General features: G+C 42.4%; 1 protein-coding gene across 21 annotated transcripts in view; it reads right to left on the bottom strand.

The window, feature by feature from the left end:
• Window positions 1–16,586: 16,586 nt before the first annotated feature.
• Window positions 16,587–21,547, bottom strand: part of foxp1b (forkhead box P1b) — a 158,335-nt gene continuing 153,374 nt past the window's right edge. For all 21 annotated transcript variants that reach the window (XM_082532091.1, XM_082532093.1, XM_082532090.1 and 18 more), the window contains one exon: window positions 16,587–19,576. In XM_082532091.1, the coding sequence (XP_082388217.1) occupies window positions 19,432–19,576 (145 nt within the window). In that variant the 3' untranslated portion in view covers window positions 16,587–19,431. The remainder of the gene's footprint in view (window positions 19,577–21,547) is intronic.

Consider the following 21,547-nt stretch of genomic DNA (forward strand, 5'->3'; position numbering starts at 1 on the left):
GTAGCTGCTCATGCTAACTAGCTAACTTACATGTGAGCCAAGTTGATCTTCCCCCACATCACAACACATCCCCTACCTCCAAATGTACTTGATGAAATGAAACTTCAGTTGTATGCAACTGTTTCCTCTCTTTAGTTCGTGCGTTGCAGTTGAAGCGCTAGTTTTCTTCACAAACATGCTGCTTTAGTTTTCCTGTCACGGCACCCTCAACAAGGGCACTGGCTCATGGCAGGAGTTGATCCCCAGACACTACTCTGTTCCTAATACTGAGGTTGGGGTTAAATGCAGGCAATGAGTTTCCCCACAGAGATCAATACAGATATGCTTACCCTTCCTCTGCGCTTTCCTTTGCACTCAGCTGGGCTGCTGACTCTGAAGGAACATCACAGCTACTAGTCTGTAAGGTAAAATATTTAAATATTTTGGAATTACAAATATTTATTTCTCAACAGGATACTTGGGTTGGCTCTGACATGGCCTGCCAGTGTATTTTTATTTGGATATATTTGTTTCAAATCTGTATTTAGTTACTAATTCAACTAAATAGCAACATATTGGGTGGGATGTAATGTAGAGACACCGGCTTTTCTTCTGTTTTCCTGTTTGTTTAACACTTTGAACTGGTGGATCAAGAACTTCTCTTCCACTTGTTCTAGAAAAAAACCACTTGTCTCAGTATATATCTATATTAACAAGCCTGGCTTTGGAGCTTTGTGGCTGTGCTTTTTCTAAAACATGTTTTTATTGTCACAATTAAGAATAAGAATGTTCACAGCTTTTTAAATCCAAATTTCTTGGGTATGGCAGAATTTAAAATAGCCGTTACTTTGTTGTCAGTTCAGTAAGTCTAATCATTTCAGTCATGTGCTAACTTTCAACCCAGTTAGCACATATTTGTGGCTCAAAAGTCATGACTCAGAGATTTCATGGGGTATATGGCAGGTGCTCCGTGGATCAGATGTGAAGTCTTTTCTTAAAGAAATCCTACTTATTTGAATTTTTGTATGGAATAGGTATGTGACACTACTATCATGAGGCTACTTTTTAATGTGTGTTTTCCTTGTCTGCCCCACCTCAGTGTTTTCTCTCTCTATAAAGCCGGTTCATGAATGCCTTAAACCTGCATTACTTCTGATGACCAGCGAGGGGCAGCGTGTCTGGTTCCATAAAAAAAGTCTATGTAAAAAATTATCCTACTCCTCACTTGATCTTAATTATTAATAAATCAAATAATATTCATTTTGTAAACTGTCATTTCCACTGGAGTCAAAAATGAAGATTGACAGTCACTGAGTATGAGTACCGTATCAGTGTCCTTTGGTACCCCTCATTCCTCACATCTGGTTTCAAAACACCAAGACTGCAAGAGCAGAATGGTGGCTACCTTGATTGTTCACACATCGATCAGTCAGAATATTCTGACTGCTGACAGGTGAAGTGAATCCGGCTGATTATCTCTTCATCATGGCACCTGTTAGTGGGTAGGACATATGAGAGAGCAAGTGAACATTTTGTCCTCAGAGGAGGCAAAATTTGTAAGGACGAGTTTGACAAGGTCAACCTGTGATTGCTAGACTGGAAACTGCAGCTGTGGGGGTGTTCCCAGTCTGCAGTGGTCAGCATCTATCACAAGCGATCCAAGTAAAGAACAGTGATGAACCATCAACAGGGTCAGTGGCAAGCAAGGCTCATTGATACACGTGGGGAGCAAAGGCTGGTTTCTGTGGTCCGATCCTACAGAGGAGCTACTGTAGGTCAAACTGCTGAAAAAGCCAATGCTGGTTCTGACAAAAAAAGTGTGAGAATACAGCTATTTATTCTGTTGTTTGCTGTTTTGGCAGCAAAAGGAGGACCGATGTAATATTACAAGTACAAGCTAGCTATAAGCAGTAAGCTAGTTTTGCTTATCCATCTATCCATCCATTTTTTCAACTCTTATTCCAACTAAGGATGTCAAAGCTGACATAGTCCATCAAAACGGCACTGATAGCTACAGATACTGCCAGTTTAGAATTACCAGTTAACCCAACAGGCATCACTGTGGAAGGACAAACCTGCACAGAACCAGAAAGAACCAAGCTCCACTTAGAAAAGCCCAACCAACTACAATGGCTGCCCTTCTTGGAGCCTGATCCTGCTGGAGGTCTCCTCCCGAAATTTAGTTTGTCCTTCCCACTGTTGTCAAGTCCTTGCTCATAGAGGATCATTTGATTGTTGGGGTTTCTCTCTGCTTTTGTAGGGTATTACAATCTCATGCATCATCAGTATTTTCAAGTCTGAATTAGCCCAAGAGGCATACCTATCAAAGGTTTGTAGCAGTTTCATTAGATTTGACTTTATTCATCATCGCAACGGCAAAATGTTAATATATATATATTTTTTGTTATTTTACTCTAACATCTCATTTAAAGATGGCACGTGAGCTGTTACTTGGGCAACCGTAGCCTGGCCTTGTATACATTCATGCTATAAAGTCAGGTAGGCCCCACTGTACAAAAGATAAACAGATTGCAATGCTGCCCTAAAATAACATCAAAGCGAACTCCTGTTTGACAGTTTTATCTTTTTCCTCCTCTGTTTAGAAATGGAGTGGCCTTGACAGGGGGGTTAATCGAGGTGGACCGGCCCAGTCTGCACCCAGCCCAGTCTGTAAACAATGGGGTGTGGATTAGTTTGGAAACAATGTGTTTATTTAAAAAGCCCACTTCCTGTATGGACTCAGCAAGTCTCCCATTAATTTTATTGGCGGCGGCTCCAGTTCTGAAAATCATTGTTTAGAAGAGGAGGGAAATACAAAACACACAAGGCAAAAAGGAACACTTTGCATCTGTGTTTGGTTCCTGTGTGATAGGACGACAGCATTAATAGAATTAGTGTTAACTATGTGTGTGTGTGTGTGTGTGTGTGTGTGTGTGTGTGTGTGTGTGTGTGTGTGTGTGTGTGTGTGTGTTAATCATTTGCAAGGATCTTAGCTTGAGAGGAAAAAACAAATGAGAAAACATTTCGATGTTTTTGTTGAGACTGTTTTGGCATTGGGGTTTCGTGCCGTACGTGTACAGATGTAAGTTTCACGAAAAAGAAAGCGGAACAAAAAAAAAAGAGAAAGCCAAACAATTTTTCTGCTTAGTCTAAACTGCCGTCAGCGGTCTGCCGAATCTGCCTGCAGGGACCGAGATTCAGCTGAGGGGCTGTGGAGCCCAGGAGCAACGCCCACCGTCCCGAACTGCCCAAAGCCACATCCTGTCCAAAAGGAAAAGACTTGCACTTTCTCCTCAGGAGGAACACATGAATTAATGTGATCTCAATTACCCACAAAGCAGTCCTGGAGCAGGACTCGCACCTCGCGGCCTAATTCGCCGTCCACCACATCCTGCCGTATGCACGTATTTTCTTGTTTTTAGCTTGAGCTGATCTTGTGGCTGCTTTGGAAACTTCTGAGGCCTCGAGGGAACAGGAAACAAACAAAACCTCCGATGTGCCGTCACGCCAAACCAATTTTCGATACGGAACAGGCCCGGTGGAGTTTATGAGTTTATTTCTGAGACTGACAGATATGAGGGGGGATGAAAAGGCATTAAGTATAAGCAGTGCAACCTTAGCACATCCAGACGCGTGCTCAGAGGCCAGAGAGTAACAGGTAAACTCGAGGGAGGGTGGTTAAGCCCTAGTTAGGCATGTAAATCCCACCCTTTACAGGCAAAGCGCTCCAGTAGATCCCTGTCAATTTCCTGCAGCTGTGCTTGGGAGGATTTACATGAATACACTCTATCACTAGCGCTTAGCCTCCTGTGTTATACATTCACTCACTTTTGGGTGGGTTGTAAAATTGGTTATTTTCTCCTCAGTTTTTCTTTTTGTCTTCCACGCAGAAAGAATGGTTTTATTTACAAGCCACCCACTGTGGTTTCTTTTGTAAATTGACTCCTCAGTTTTGTCCACGGGCCAGACACAAGAAGGTTAGCTGCCTGTTTCCTGATAAGCTGGCAGAACCTATCAACCCCTAGCAAGAAGATAGTGCTCTGTATTTCTGTCATGCTTTATCATCAGCTGGGGTGAAACTAAACCGGTGTTAAGCGAGAGTAGAGGGACCATTTCCCTGGATTACAGGCGTCAACTTTAATTTCAAAGACCAATGGTGTATCCAGGGAAGGTGCAGGCTTCGCTTGCCACAGATTGGCAGCGGGGCCCTGATAAGGACCCAGCGGCGTTGTTCGCATTCACCGCAGGGGCCTATTGATCTCCGAGCCACTCGTTCATTTCATAAAATACAAGGCGAACGGTGTTGGAGCGACAGCGTGGCTCCCTATTCACCAGGCGCGCTGCGTCCCGTGCCAACTTGTCTCGGCTCTGTGCTGTGGCGAACAGGAAACGCACCGCAGGAAGACAGGGTATTTGTCAGGAGTCATTAAGAAAGGAGGCAACGGTTCAAGCTTTTTTTTTCCTTTTTTCCTCACAGAACAGAGAGCTTTAGCGTAAAGATGCTCTCTATTCACAGCAAAGCCGAGCCAGGCTAAAACAAAAAGGTTTTATTTTGAAAATTCTTCCAGCTTCCACCGGCCGGTCAAACCGAAGCTGAGCTGCCATTCAGGGTATCATCCGAGCTCGCGTCAATATCAATATCTCGAGCTCTTTTTCATATTGAAATGTCTCCCTGTGCTTTTTCTTTCCAGTCCAAATTTATGAAAAGCATAATCACAACATGAGGGCCCTCTTATTTTATTATCAGTGGGTGTTATTATTAGGAAACCATTTCAAATGATATGTCACATGGGAACAAATATCATTTACAAACCACTAATGACTTGCAAACACTCCTCTACCCTCCGGTGCAGAATGACGCCTTCACACAGTGTGCGCTCGCCTCGCCTCTCTACGGGGACGTTGCAGTGGGACGCTGCGCGCTCTGCAACAGAATAAACAGGAAGACCTCTTTCTTTCAGCTCAGGCCGTGCACTGGCAGTAACACATTAATGCTTAAAAAACAGCCCATTTAAACCTGTCATTACCACGGCCATCTAATGGTTTTTAGGTGTGTGTTTGTTGCAAAAATTCAAATGAGACACTAAAATATGTACATATTCTTTGTGCAGAGATGGATTAGGTTTTGAGTATTAATAATTAAGCAGGCATTTTTTATTATAACACTTTGCATCTTCGGCATGGATCAAGCTCACCTCACTGCTGGACTGCTAATAATGACTCATCAATAAAACATTCTCCTAATGTCAGAGAGACACTTGTGTAGACGCACGGTCTAATTTTACACAGGCCGACTTGGTCATTAGTTCACTATGGTGTGAATGCCTCGCCATGCAAAACACAGAGGAGGTTGCAGAGGTGGCCTGATGTGGCCTGACAGTCGGTGCATCAAGCCGCTCCTTCATTAATGTTAATCGTCTTGATGTTGATGCGAATAACCAAATCGAGGCACCTATATGCAAATATTTAAAGCATTTTACTTTTTAATGCAAAAGGTGTTTTTTTGTTTCGGGCACCCATCATTTGCATAGTAATTGTGTCTATTGTGCCACTTTCTTTAACCTCAGATCAGGCTGGATGAGCACTGGAGAGTCACCTGTGCTTGAAGCAGCATGCAAAAAAAATAGATAAAGAGTGCTGCTGCTCACATGGGGGTGGGAGTAGCTATATAGATGTGTATAAACAATCGCATTTAAACACCATGTGAAAGTTCCCCCCCTTTAAATCAGAAAATCACGCCGGCTGTTGGAGTCGAAAGCTTCTAAAAATCGTCACCAAGCTGTAATGAGAAACTAAGAAAAGCGGCGACCGGAGGGAGACAGAGCCGTCTTTATTGCCACCCAGACATAATAACTTAATGCAAATTGTAACTAGTTAAGCACAGCAAAATAATATGATACCATTGTCTGCGGCAGATTGGTATTATAATGTTAGCATGTGCAAATAATCACATTTTCTGGCTGATACAATTACATTATTTGTTCTGGTTGTATCATACACCAATAAAAGCAAACATCATATTAGGATTCATGGCACTTTTCGCATTGCGTTATCAATATGTGGAAATAATTGTCTGCTGAGAGATTAAATTACATTATTGTGTATCTTTTTCATGCCTAATAAATAATGATGGATGGCTCTTATTTTCATCACCACCTGCAACCGTTTTGTCTCCACCCCACTCCCCTCCACCCACCCTGCAAGTTAAAAAATGAGAGAATAAATAAAGAAATAAAAGGGGAGAGAGCGAAGAACCTCAAGCGATACGAGCCCGGAGGTGCTCCTCGCTGAAGTTTCGGCGTCTGATGCAGTAGGTGTGTGTGTGTGGGGGGCTACAAAGTATAAGCTACATAGACACTCTAAATGTCAACATGCCACTGTTTATTCATTGATTCATCTTGTGACAGGCGCACACTTAAAGATGATGAATAAGTGATTGATGAGGAAAATGGCTTTATGCGTGTGAAGCATGTTTCAAAACAAACTTAAACCTGCCCAGCTATATATTTTAACTCTTTATTATCTTCATGCTGAGTGTCTGAGCCCATCGCTAGCTCCTCAGTTATGGTCTTCATAACAGTTTCAGCTGCACACTCCAAGTCATGGCCACTGATGATGAATACCCCAACGCTTAATCCCACGTCACTGATTATTAGCTTTGTAGTTTGTTTGTTGTATGTTAAAATACAGGGTTGAGTTTGAGGAGCTGACTGCAGACATAACAGGATCGAAGAAGTATACGTACGGTGATGTGCATACAACATATATAATTTACTTTAGTCAATAAAATTTCAATTAGCATGAGTGCGTGAGGAGCACACATCCGTCACTAAAAGCATAACTGCCTTAAAGATGAAAGAGCACTTATGGAAAGTTGACACTTCACTTAAAGTTTTTTTTCTGACAAATTAAGTTTTGTGAATTAAAAAAAAAGTACATTTGAAAAGGCTGTGGAGAAATCCTTATTTCTTGGTGCAGGAGGTTAAACATGAACATTATTTATCAAAATGCCTGGTTCAGTAATTCATCTGATTATAAGAATTAACTTAAAGTTAAAAGAGCCAGCTGATGGATTACTGAAGATCTACTGAACTCGTCCAGTAAGGCCAAATGATTTTATTCTTCAATAAGCCCACTACGTGTGTTGTGAAATAAATAAACAAATGTGTGAGAAGAGTTTACTCTTTGGTTTTTAAAGGAAGATATTTGAGTATATGCATTCCAACATACAATAAAGATCCACGTATCACCCCGACTGAACCTCAGAGATGTTTTCCAGCCTTGACGGAGAGATAAAGCTGCACGTCCAGCAGCTGGCTGTGTGGCCTGAACTAAACTTAATTTTAATCACTTCATTTGCACTTTGAGAGAGATAAGAGAATTGATTAACCACCAATCTTCAGGAGGCTTCCTGTTTGATGCACTCTTTCGTTTTTCCGTCCAGGCCTCCAATCTCAGCTGTCAATATCTGAAAATCCTGTTGCATGCGATGCGTTTGCTGGCGCGCTGTTATGCGGCGATAAAACAAGGTAAGGACATTAAGCCCCGGTCCCCTCCCATCAGACCCCCCACCCCATACGCAGTTAATTGGCATCAGAGAGAGAAATGCTGCTATAACTTCATAACTTCTTAAGTCATGCCTTGTGCACAGCCAGACGTACGGTGTTGTAAAAATTTACATTTTAATGAAATATTTGAATAAGCACTTGAAATTCACTCTACCAGGTCTCCCAGTTCTAAAACCAACATTTCATGTTTGTGTTTTGAATGGCAGCGTCAGAGAAATTAGCATGCCAGTCATAGAGATTAGAAGGGCATCAGTGTAAAGTCACAGGCTTCCTCAATCAAGGTTCACTGCAGGTAAACACTGCCTATGACATGTTTAAATGATAGCTTTTTTTTTAAAGAAATGGAGGGAAAAAAGCAATAAAATCCACAGGAGGAGGAGAGCATAAACCCATACTGGAATCACAGCAAGATGGAAGTGAATAGAAATACAGAATGAGGCCAAATGCAGTCGGTCTACTGTCTGCAATAATACACTGCTCTTCAACTAAATCTGTCAGCAGACCAGCAGAATGCAGTTAGGACCTCTGAGGACATTTGGTTTCTGGCACTTATACTTGCCAGGTGTGTTGGAGGGTGGGACTTGGATTCGATAGTTTGCTAGGATTTGGGATCTGGATTCAAAGTTGTCACGGTGGGAGTGTTTGGGCAATGTAAAACCTGTTTTCTCTGAATTTTTGGGACTTCTGACAGTGGGAACGAAAAACTCCCTTTTAGCAGGAAGAAGCCTACGGCAGATCCAGGATCAGGATGTGGCAGCCAGAGATGACATGGCATGTTGGCAGTTTGTCATTTAAAAATAAATAAAATGGTAAAAAATGGTAAATGGCCTGTATTTGTATAGCGCTTTACTTAGTTCCTAAGGACCCCAAAGCGCTTTACACTACATTCAGTCTTCCTCCCTTCACACACACATTCACACACTGGCGATGGCAAGCTACATCGCTACATTAGCAAGCTACTTTAAACTAATGCAACTTATCCTCGATGTTGCAAAGTTATATGGGCAGACTGACGCCGAGCCCATGGAAGCAATGATGTAGCTTAGGGTAGCTTAGCATTGTTTAGCACAAACACAGGAAACAGGGCAAAGCAGCAGCTTCTGAACGAAGGAACAAGGATCTCGAATCCTTCCGATATCTAAAAATACGTTTTTCTACCTATTTTCAGATATTGTGCTAAGCTAACAGTTGCTGTTGCTAGCTTCCTTGTTAGCACTGCACTTAACTTTTTTCATCCGTTTTCTAAAAATACGAAGAGAATTCAATTTCCCTACACTATATAACTGAACTATCACCGTTGTTATGTCGTAGATGACCTAGAAAATGTTCCTTTTTTTAAATGTGTTTAATATTGGAAAGGAATAAGGTGAAACTTGACCTACACGTGTACGCTTTCTCCACCCTCCACTTACCTCCAACCTCTTTTTCTCCTTTTGAAATAGAAAACGTCTTGCATGATATCTCAGCAGCACTCGTCTCTCACTCATGTCAAACAATATGAAAAAACAAACAATACGAGTGTTTAGTTGAAGGATGTGTTGTTCGAGCAACTATTCGATGACAGCATTTATCCCCCAAATCCGAAACATTTGTTCTGCACCCTAGAAAGCTTAGCTCCAACATAGCCTGCAAACAAACCAAACAAACAGTCAAAGCTCTGTTTTTTTGGTTTCAAGCTCCAGCAAATCAAGCACGGGCGCATCTCCGCTAATACGCTGTGACACAAATTGTGCAGGCAAGTAATTATTCATGTTATTTTGCATCCCTTCAATTATTTAAACAAAACATTTGTTCCAATAAGGCCGGACGCTGGGACGCGAGCGCAGGTCAGACGGTCGAGACTGGAGCTGAGGGTGAACCCGCAGTGCAGTTCATCACTGCAGTTACTTTGTTTACAGCACATGAGGATAAACCTGAGGCTCTGCACTCTGCAGCTGCTCCACATCGCCGGGGTGGAGTGTTCAATTACTACGCTGGAGTCCAGTCTAAACACACAGACACGCTTGCTGACTCAATTTCACCTCAAAAAATTAAAAATGGAATGATGATAAATGTTGACCTGAAGTTTTCATTCTTCCAAGAACTAAGCAAATCTAATGAAATGCACTCTAATAACACTAGACTGTCTGAAATATATTATTTTGTGATTTTAAGAGAATTGGTCAACTATAAGTAGCAATCAGACCCCAAAATGATAAACTTTTAAGCTCAAATATTTGATACAGTACAAAAATACAAGGTACTGATGGCTTTAGATCTATTTTTTTTCTTCCTGTTTTTGGTATCCCACTTAACAAGGAGCTGCTAGCCAGACACTTAATACTCTTAAACTGGAAACAAGACTTGCAGCCAAATTATGATTGGTGGAGCAAGGAGGATCTGCACAGTGTAAAAGCTTGAAAATTTGGCATTCTGTAAAAGTCCTTAGAGCTCTTAACATTCACCAGATCATTGGCACCCATCTAAGATCAGGGTTAAGTGATATCTGCCTGCTTTTCTAATATTTTCACCTTTCTTGAAGAACCAAATAGAAAATCTTTTTAGGGGAAGCCAGCAATGCCACAATATATTTAGCCTTAGTGAAAACAAAACTTAACCCTAACCCTAGATGGGTCATCGGTGGATGTTAAGAGGTTAGGAAACTTTATAAAATGGGGAACATTTTTATTAGCTTCAGAGAAGAAAGCATTTTTATCAACACGATTATGATAATTGATGCACTTTCATCAGTTGTGATTAAAAATAAATATCCATTAAAGCTTTTATTGAACGCAGAGTGGCCTCTTTTGTTTAAGTTCGGTGTTTTGTGGACCTATCCATCCACCCCGCATTTTTCTTCATGTGAACTGTGCGGCTCTAACAATATCACCTCGCTTTCTAATTTCCATCTATAATAATAACTCCAGACTCTGAGTTTTTTTCCCTCTTTAATGTAAACAGATTTCACGGGAGAGCAGTCTCTCGCTGCCCTGCTCTCTATGTGGCACACAGCCTCCAGTCCATTGGTTCCCACTGAAGTTGTTAATCAAGTAACACACAAACATATGGTTAAAAAAAGAAACGCTGAGTAATTTCCCCAACCGGCACGGCGCTGTAAACATTCTGCAAACATTACAGAGACTGGATTGAAGGCCAGTTTTGTTTGGGACTTCTTTCAGCTGAGGATTTATATACAGTTGGTGAAGACAGAGGGTACTCCTTTTGTTGCTTTTGAAGTGAGTCCATGCTAGAAGAAGTTTGGGAACCACCTCAATGCACTGACTTGGCAAGTCCAGTTTTGAAGCCCAGACTTGTGCACAGGGTGGATCTGAACTGAGGACACACTCATAATGTGTCTAGTTGTCAATGCATAACAGTCATGACAAAGATTTGATTGAACCACCAACCTTCTAATTAGTAGATGATCTGCTCTACCTCCTGAGCTACATCCACCCCAACCAAACCTTATTTTACAGCTACGTCAATGATATGCAGTCTGTACTTCAAATATGGGTTTATCAGGCTTTGGATGTGTGGACAGTGACTGTTTGCACAATTGCTTTATTGATAAGTTTGGTATTTTCTGCAATTTGAAGAAGAAAAAAATCTAAAATAAAAATGGAACACATTACTAGAGTTTTGCATTAAATTGGAACTATTAGGCTCATTTTCAGCTCTGTGTGTTTTATTCTTGGATTCTGCTAGAGTAGCTTTGCATCATTAGTTAAGCCTTATTAATTTTATACTTGGCCTTGAAGAAGCCCCTCAGTTTTGTTTCTAACAAGCCCTGTTAATACATCACCCCCTCCTCTTAATCCAGCTTTCTCCTGACTGGCTGTTCAGACACCACGATGAACAACAGGTGGGCGGAGCTTCAGCACTCACAGCCAGAGCTGTGTCCACATTAAGCGTAGTATCACACACATCACTGACATCACACAGACCGAAGAGTAAAAAAAAAGGAGTCTGGGTAGTACTCGCTAATATTCAGATCTCATATATATTAGCATCCACTGCTGTAGCAGCACTACAGTTTTTAACTTGTGCTGTGATAATAACACTTAACAAACAATTTTACTAAGAGTGGAGGGTCAATGCAGTCCACAGCTTCAAAGAAAAGATGTTGTTCGGGGGGGGATTGAGGTTGCTATAACAACATCAGCATCCGTATCTTTAACCAGCAGTGCCCCTACATTCAGTGCATCCACGATCATCACAGCACCTGAATTACAGTGGTGGTCATCTCCAGTTAGCAAAGCCTTCAGTGGATATAACAGCTCCCCCACCCTTAACCTTCTGTTACCAAGAGAAGGAGACATCTGAGCATCCAAGCTATTTACCCAATGAGTGTAATTACCATTGGCTACTCGCACGAGGCCCGCTAACTGATGTGATAACCTTTATACTTTCATCTTCCTTTAGTTCCGTTTTAATTGCTCAAACTCTCTTTGAAACCTAGCTGTGCCTTCTAATAAAGAAGAAAGCAGGCCCAGCTGCGAATTGCTGTTTGTTGTGTTGGAGCTGGTAGCGAAGCAAGCCTGGTGGTATTGTTGTGTTTGTGTGCGTGCATGCTGGGTGTGTGCGTGTAGGGGTGGGGGGCAGCGAGGCATGCCTTTTGAACAGCAGGTGGTAATTGAAACAAAACAAGGGCTGATTAGGGAAGCGTCTGGCAACTCATGATCCAAACAGTGAGCCGCCGAGGAGCCCAAACACAAGAGCCCTGGAATAAAGTGGTCATCATCTAATTAACAGAACACATTTTAATTACCGAGTAAACCAAGCAGTGCAGTGTGTCAATTTAACTGATGTGGTAAGTGCCAGTTTACAATATCAGAAACAGACAAATAATTGGAATCTAATTACAAGCAGGTCTATTGCACACCAGCGCCTGCAGCCCATCTTAATAAACAAATTTTTTACATCAAACCATGAATAACAAACACTGCAGGACTGCTAATTGCCTCACTGCAATGTTGGGAGTGTGCCAGCTTTGACTATTTGAGGCAGTGCCGTGCTGTAATTAGAATAAAGTGAACAGCAGCCATCCGCGTTTGTTTTTTCGCAATCTAACCGGGCTAAACAATGTGACTGATCTGTCTTCTGTCTGTAGGGCAGGATAGAGCAACAGAGCATGTCTGTGGGGTTAAATAGCATCATTTGTGATTAATGAGAGAAATTAACAGTAATCTGTTAATGAAGTTTGAGTCATTTTCTGACTTACCTCACTTGGGATCGAGATAGTTTTTTGCCCAAGTTTTGATAGAAACCTCCCAAGGAGCAGAACAAAGAGATGGAAGATGATGGTGAAGATGGTGAAGATGGTTAGGGTTTAAGCGGGTCAACAAAAGGAGATTCAAGTATTATATTTGAATTTAGTTAATAGTTTTTAGTTATTAATTTGTCAAACAAAGTTTCAGCTGTTCATGTTTCTCTAGCACCACTTCACACATATTTGAGCTTTTTAAGCAGCGCCATCCAGTCTTGATTAGTCCCGGGTGTGTGACAATCGTGTTTCTACAATCCAGCTACGTCACTTCAAACATCTTAACAAAATCTGCTGCTACAGTCCACCTGTTCTAATAACGCCAGGCCCGACATCCTTTCTGCAAATTTTCTGAATCATTTTCAGTGTCTCGTTGCCGTGAGCGCGCGTGCACACACACACACACACACACACACGCAAGTGTGCACAAAACAAACTCATAACTTTGTGCAGCAGCCACCAAAAGGAAAAGCCACGTTCCATCACCCCTGCGCTGAAGATATGAATGTGCAGTTCAGAGGTTTCACACTTAACCAATTTATTACCAGTGAAAGGAAATGTTTAACGGTGGTGAAAATGCAATCTGAAATTTTCTAGAACATGACACATGGCTCTGCTCTCCACACAATACCGCACTGTGGTATCAATATATGTGAATCTGTTCCTGCTATTAGTTGGTATTGGATCAAAAACAAATTTTGTGGTATTGCCCAACCCTGCCTGGAGACACATATTGCCTGCTGACTTGAGATTCATCACAAGTGTTTTTTTCCACATTCAAATGGAAGCTGAAAGCACTCCTGTCCTGACGGTTTCACAGCTAATCACTGTGCGTGTTTATATCCAGCGTGTAGTCACATCTTCTGCATTTTTCTAATGTTTATTACGACTTTTTTCTGGTCTTTTAATACGAAGCACATTGTGTTTGTGTCGTTAAATTTCCATTCCTATCCCTGTTGTTGGGTAAATAAAACCACAAATGATCTCCAGGGCTTTGAGTGACTGAGACAACGCTGTGCTCATAGGCTCATTTTACGGCTTCAAACGTGAACGCTGGGCCGGTGGTCTACCAGCGGCCTACAGAGAAATTCAGATTTATGGGTGTGACAGTGCAGTATATCTCACCCCGTGTTTCATCAGACTTTATGGACTATAATTATATCATATGTTAATGCCCCTCTATAAGTTAAGTGGGTTTTTTTTAAACACAAATACTTTTGATACCTTTGTGATCACTTTATGTTATCTGAACGCTTGCGATGAGCGTGAGGGGAAACAACACAGACGCGTTTGGGTGAAATACAACCTGCAGAAACGTTGCTTGTGATTTTATATCATTTCCATTAAATCTTGTCTTTCAAAGGCCTTAATTAATAATGCACTTGACGTTTATGATTTCCAGCAATAAGCTAAGCAAGAAACGATTTATGTCACCTAAAGCTTTTTAACAAATCAATGCAACTATTTGTAATTGCTTGTTTCACAAGATTAAAAGTGCTTAGACTTGATCTCTGTCCCCTGTTTAGTGGCCAACATGCCCCGCAACCTCTGTCGTAAAAACACCAGGACCAGGAGTCTTGGTCATCAGCATTAGCTCCTGTCACCAAATCCATATCGCTATTATTTCTGGGATTTTTTAATGCGGTTGCAATTTATAGCTTATCAAATGCAGTTACCTAAATTGCTGTTGGGAAAAAGACAGTTTAACTGTCTCTTTTTAATTACGAGATAATTTAATGTTTTAGGCTGGGATGAGAGTCCTGCAGCAGACGACACAAACAGGGTCTGTGTGGGACTGTCCTGCAGGCCGAAGTAATGAGGAAAGAGGTACTGAGGGCGACAAAAACTGCAGTGGGGAAATATTTCATGAATGTGTGTCGGTAAAAAAAAAACTCTCTCATTTGATGCAGTGGCTCACGTTGTTGTGCGAAAATCAGTCTCGAGCGAGCTCGCGATGCTGGATTCTGCATTTTAGCTCCTGTGAGTTTAACTGCATGCGTTGCAGTAAAAAAAATAAAAGCCCTCACTCGGACAGACACAACGAGAGACTTGGAAGAAACGGTCGGAACAACCAGCATTTTATTGCATGTTTAGAATGCTCATGTCAGTCATCGCCACCGACTACAACAGAGTGGTCTGCATCAGACAGACGAGGAATGATGAGGAGGTTACAGACTGATGGAAGTGATGAGCAATAATATTTCTCTTCAAAAAAACAAAACAGGAAAAAGAAAACTACAGAGTACATCTTCAAAGAAAAGGAGCGAGAGAAAAAAAACCCCAAGAAAGATAAAGAAAAAGAGAAGATGCCGCAGGATGAGAGCACCGTGACAGCTCCTGGGCTGCGCACCCCCCTCCCCCCCTCCATCTGGAAAGAAACAAAGTGTGATGCGAGAGTGGGAGAAAGAGACGGGTTGGGGTGGGGGGGACGGAATGACAGCGGGCTGGATGGTTGGTGATGGATGAAACAATGGCATTTTAGCTCGGGTGCCAGTGTGTGTGAGTGTGTGTGATATACTTTGGCTGTGTGTGTGTGTGTGAGTGGGGGGGAGGTCTGATGCCACGCAGCTGGATTTTGCAGGGTCCGAGTCTTCAGCAGCATCTGACCTTTGACCTGCCTGCTGTGCTTGGTTCAACTCATTTACAATGACCACTTGAGATAAAAAATATAAATATCTTGATGCTAACCAAAGAGTGTGTGTGTGTTTAACCTACATGACATGAAAGGACATCTTTTAATGAGCGAGTGAAATGAATCTCCAAAAAAAAAAGAAAAAGAAAAAAAGACAGCATTTAACAATATTCTTTACATCTTGGCACTGCATATTTTTCTTTTTTTCCTATTCATTTCATATAAAATATCATTAAATTGATACACCCTTATATTACTACTGACCACTTAAACCACCCCTCCCACCCTCCCCCCTAAAATCTCCGTGACCCTGGGATTAGTCATGCAAGATATCTCCGTCTCGTAGAGGAAATATACCAGTCCTGCCCAGTGTCGGGTTTTTTCCCCATTTTACTCGAGCAGGTATTTCTTTAGCGCGCAGCCTCGCGAGGCAGCGGCTGGACCGTCAAAGGGAAGTATCAAAAAACAGCTTAACACAAAGAGGGAAAAAAGAATCTGTACAAAATGCTTAGGTCAGTGATAACAGAGAAAAAGTCTGTTTTCTATATTACAGTTTGTAATCCAAAATCTGAGATTATCCCCCGTGCCCCAGCCTGGCCATGCCCAGCTCACCCAGACGTCTGCATGGATTGTGTGACTCCTTTTTTTTGTCTTTTTTTTTCCTTTTTTGTTTTTTTTAAAGCAAGGATTACTAAGTAAAATACATTTGCAGCACAGTTTGCTATTCCAATACATACAGCAGTTTTTTTTCTCATAGCTATTTCATAGTTAATACAAAGCGATAAAGCAAACATAACACAAATGTATTTTTTGATCTTAAAAAAAGGTGTGTTGGGGCGGGGGGGCAAAGGCTATACCGACATGTATGTACAACCTAATGTTGGAACGCCCTTAAAACAACCCATCAGTACATCAGAGAACAAACTTTGACAGGATGAACGGTGCCACACACTCACTCACACTCACACACACACACACTCACACACAGCCGAGTGACATTTCCATGAACAAAAGGCCTGAGGTTTGGATTGGTTTGGCTTTAAAAAAAAAAGAAAAAAAAAGGATGAAACCTTTAAGATAAACAAGCTCTAATTTCATTTTCTATTTTTTTGTCATTTTCTCTCTACAGTATCAGACTACACATGCAAGACACACAACTAAGTGCAACTGAGTGAAATGTTTATTTTTTCTCATTTAATTGAATCATTCCCTATAGGTTTGAACTGAGGTATGCATCCTAACGGTTTTCTCATGCTGTTATCTTTAGTAATGTCAAGCTACACATGCTGAGAATGATCTAACCGACCGGCACTTTTCCCTCCTTTCTGAATACCAAACAAACCAGCCGGTTGACTGGGGGGTGGGGGGTTGTGGATGAGCTCGGCCCCTGTTCTCACGGTCCTGAGCCTGGATGTAACTGACCCATCCCACAGCTGCCTGGATATTAAATACATTTTCTGGAAGCCACAGATTGCCCTTTTTCCTTTTTAGCTAATGAGCGGTGAAGTTAGAGGAAAAAAAATTATAATAACAATAACAATAACTGCCATAAAGTACCTTGTACCCAGCTTATTAGTTGACAGGAGTGTTTTTTAATATAAAAAGTAATAAGTTGACAGAAACTAAACACAATCATGAAGTCTTGCCAATCTCAACAAAAATCCCTAAAAAAAAAAAAAAAGTGGCATACAATCATTTTAAATGATACACACAGGTAAAGGAATAAAAGAAGAGAAACACTGAATCATTTGTGTGGTCCAGTTGAAGCACAGAATCCATTTCACATTGTTCTCTGCAAAGCTTTTCCCATTTAACCGGTATATGTTTTATCTACATACGCTCTAATGTTGCATGTGTCATCTGCTCCCCTTTCCCAGCTCACTGGCCCAAAGATAAGAAGTTTCCCTAGTTTGGTCATCGTGTAGTCAGACTGTCGGTGCCTCCCGTTCAGATTTGGTCACTGCAAAACCTCGATGCAGCTCCACCCCTTTGGTTTTTTTGTTTGTTTGCTGTTTTTTTAATAACAATGAATGAAAACACCAGTGCGAGGAGCGTTTTTTTTCCTCCCCCCCCTTCGATTCAATCTGCCGCCGGCTACACCGCCGCTACCGAAAGAACGGAGGAGAGATATTTGGCCTGATCTGCTATTGCATGGAAAACACATCACTGACTTTGTAGTTTATCTTTGGTAGGCACAGAATGATATTAATACAAATCAACAACAACATTAACAAAAGTAAAAAGCCAAATAAACATCAAATAATACCAAAACTAATAATAAATAAAAAGATTAAAAGTGGTTGATTGCAGTCTTGAAATTCAGCATGTCTAAAATGTAACTTCTCAGCAAAGCTGGAAGTTTTTCCCGTGGATTCCCAACAGACTTTTGTTGGGCGACACCGAACGTCGAAGCATCCACCTTCGCATAAAATGGTATGTGCTGTATGTTTGGGCCCTTTTACGATGACTGTCAAATGCTGGAATGTGCAACGCTTATTGCAGGTCTTGGGGATTTGTTCCCTTAATGAAAGAAAATGAGCCGTTCGTCCGGTGTGCAATTATTAACACTCGAAACTTAAAACTAGTCATGCGCGTGATACAAATAAAACTACAGGGAATGCACGTTTATCTCCGAGCCCTGAATGAAATTACAGCTTGGAAAAAAAGGGGGGAAAAGCAGACACGTTTGATTAACAATGACAGTTGTGTTCAGGAATCACAATTAGTTGGTCTAAATCATTATCTCGCTGGTGCACACCTGACATTTTCATTTTGCTTTAAAAAACCCGGAGCTTGTAAGTGATCAGAAATTCTGTTGCAGCTCAGCATGCTCGGCCGTGAGGGGCTGTTTTAAAGTATAATTTCATAAGGATAAATCATAACCTGCATGATTTCTCTGTCATTCATTCGCATCTTAAATTAAACTTCATTGATGCGTGGAGAGAGCCTTCATTATGAGTAGTGCATTGCCAATGGACTTCATGAGCAGGAGGGGGGTCTGGTTGGGGTGGGGTGGAGTGGGGGGCGGGCTACACATCAGAGTGGTGTTTTTTTTTGTGTGTGGCAAGATTGAGGAATAAATGACAGAAAAATACTAGTTGGTATGCGACATTCTGCTTCATGTGAGTGTGTTTAAAGAAATGATAAACATTCATCATTAAGTGCTGACCACACAGAATCTCCACAGCATGGGCATGAGGTCTGATCAGTTCAAAGAAACAATAACAAAAACAAAAAGACATCTAGAACAGCACTGAATGATGGAGAAGACACATTACGTTATATTTCATAACTTTTTAAACCCCCCCTCCCCTCCCCAAAAAAACACAAACCAAAAGCACAAAAACAACCCTCCCGCCGTAGAAGGGATTAAACCAATGAGAAGTGTTGAAGGCAGTGACAATGAACAGAAGTCCGCACTCGCGCTCTCTCTCGCACGTACACACATACACACGGTGTAAATTAAACGTCAGTCATTCTCCCTCTCTCTCTTTTCAGTTTCTGGTCAGATGTGTGTCTGAGAGAGGGAATTTGGGGGGGGGGGGGAAGCGTGGGGGAGGGTGGAGAGGGAGACAAACACCTCCCCCCTCCTCTTCTGCAGTCCGTTGAGTGCAGTCCGTCCTGGCTGCGTGGCAAGGGTTATCCCATAGCACGGACACGTCGCACCCCCCCCTCCCGTACCAAAAAAAAAAAAAAATACAGTCTGTCCGACAGATGAGTAGAAACAAAGTTTGTTTTCACGTTTTAAGCGCTACTTAAATCAAAAGTAGAAAGGAATCAGAGGGAAAAAAGAGCCCTCATGTGGGGGCAGCATCTGTGTTTTCTCATGTGTGTTCTTGCTATGTATTTTAATGGCACTAAAAAAAAGTCAACTTGGAGACATTTGCGAGCTGTCATCAGTGGCTGAGACTGCAGTTCAGTGTTTGTTATCTGCAGAGCGTTTCTGTCTCCCGAATGACCCGGACTGCCTCGGCCTCTGAGGCTGGGGAGGGAGGTGGGCGGCGCTAGCCTTACAGCATGTCGTCGTGGCCCTGCTCGTCATCGTAATCTCTGTGGTGATCGAAATCCGGACTGTGATTGGCAGTCGTTACCAGGGAGAGGGGCCCGTCGTGGTCTTCGGGGTCCAGTGGTTCCTCCTTAACGCTGATGTGATGCCTGGAGGAGAAGGAGAAGAGGAGAAAAACTTACAGTCCGCTATCCTTAACTTTCCTCCGTATTCTTTTCCAACCTTTCACACAATCGGGCCCAGGGTGATACGAGCTGTGCCGATTCTGTTTAGAAAGGAAGAGGCAGGGGAACAAAAACAAATGTCTGGCTTCAGCGAGGCTGTGAGTGGGAGCCTCACTGGCACTGTTGATAATTTCAGCTTTCTTTTGAGGTATTCCAATCCCGGCAAAGCTGCAGGCTTTTTATTTTCATGGCAACCGACAACAGGGTATTCACTTAGAATTGATAAATGAGGAAGATTAACAACGTGAGACGAGCAGAGGAGAGAATGGACTCTGCGGAGCGAGTGAGGCTGCCGTTGTCAGCCTCCTGGTGGCGGAGGATCAGCGGCGCGCTGTGTGTTCCTCTTCCTGCTCGTTAACATGCACAACCTGCGAGGCGGGTCTCCAGAGGACGACCCCGAGCCGGCTTCTATCATTAATCAACTTCAAGCAAACACAGCGACCAGACACCACCATACATGCTTTAAACTCCAGAATTAATGCATATTTTCAAGCAAGTGTCAATAAGGGAAGAAAAGCGCTGGCAGGAAAGGCGTGCGGGGAGAGCGGCACCGGCGCACTCGGCACAACACCGTGATAAGAAACAGAGCCCTTATGAGAATAATAACGCTGTCACTTGTAAACAAGGCAAAAACATGAGCGCCCGCCCCTCCAGCTCACAGCCTGGGCAAAAGAGCCACTAAAGAGATGAGATCTGCCAAATTTCTCATTACAGAAACAGAGCAGGAAGAAAGCACAGGGGGAGAGGAGGCCTGGCTGTGGCAGAGAGAGAGGGAAAAAAAAACATTATGAGCAGCTGCAGGGGACTTGCCGCTCTAACCTGCGGTGCCAGGCTGCTGTAGCGGAGGTAGAGCGATGTCAGGATGAGGCGCCGGGCTCATTTACTACAACAACAAGGGACAACTGGCACATTCTTCATCACCACGGCCCACATTTGATTTATTCACACCAGGACGTCTTGTGTGATTTGCAGCTATTGTGATGGAAGCACTCGTATGCTAATGAGCTGACATATTTTGGTGTAAATTATAAAAAAGGGGGGAAAAGTAAAGTCAGCTTTTCTATCATTTTCACATCAAAGTAACTCCACAAGTGCTGTTGCCTCAGGTCTGACTCTGTGGCTGCGGGGCAGACATGAAATTGTTATTATTATGCCATTGAACTGCATGCTGATTCCACACTTTGCTTATAATTAGCCTTCTCTGGATGCCTGACTCTCATCTGGCTGTTTAAGAGAAGTGCTCTGGTTTCTTCACTGTGGTAAAAAAGCTGTGTCCTGTCAACCAGCAGCTCCCTGGCACATGTGGACAGCACATGTTACTACACAGCGGTGATGGACTCGCATTCGGACAGGGTAAGTCAGAGCAGTATAGAAAACCAGGGACTGAATTAACCGCAGCATTAAATGCTCCATCCACAGACATAAAGAGACATAAAGAGACGTAAAGAGACGTAAAGAGACGTAAAGAGCCAGGTGTGTTTTGTTAATAAGAGAATAAAGTTCTTTAAAAGCAAAAGAACACAGTTTTAACTCGTTTTGTACTTGCACAAAGCTTATAGACATAATTACGAAGAAGGAGTCGTGAGCTTTGTCAGCCTAAAGATAGAAGCAGAGGGGTAGAGGGAGAGCAGGCTGCCTTTAGGCCAGCACACCCATCCTGTCTCTGCCTTTCCTGTTCCAGAGCCATGCTCAGAGCTATGTTCACAGTGATTAAGGATGGCACTTTCCTCCATTTGGCCAGGAGCTTATTACTGCACCTTTTTTTTGTTTTTAGGCAGAATTTCCCCCAAGCTCAGACATTTCAGGAGGCCATCCCTGAGTCTACCCCTGCTGCACATCGGTGGTCTGCCCCCACATCTGGAAACGATGCAGCGTGTGCTGTATTATTTTAGGCTT

This window comes from Aulonocara stuartgranti (assembly GCF_965226115.1).
Source record: "Aulonocara stuartgranti genome assembly, chromosome: 5".
Lineage (NCBI taxonomy): Eukaryota > Metazoa > Chordata > Actinopteri > Cichliformes > Cichlidae > Aulonocara > Aulonocara stuartgranti.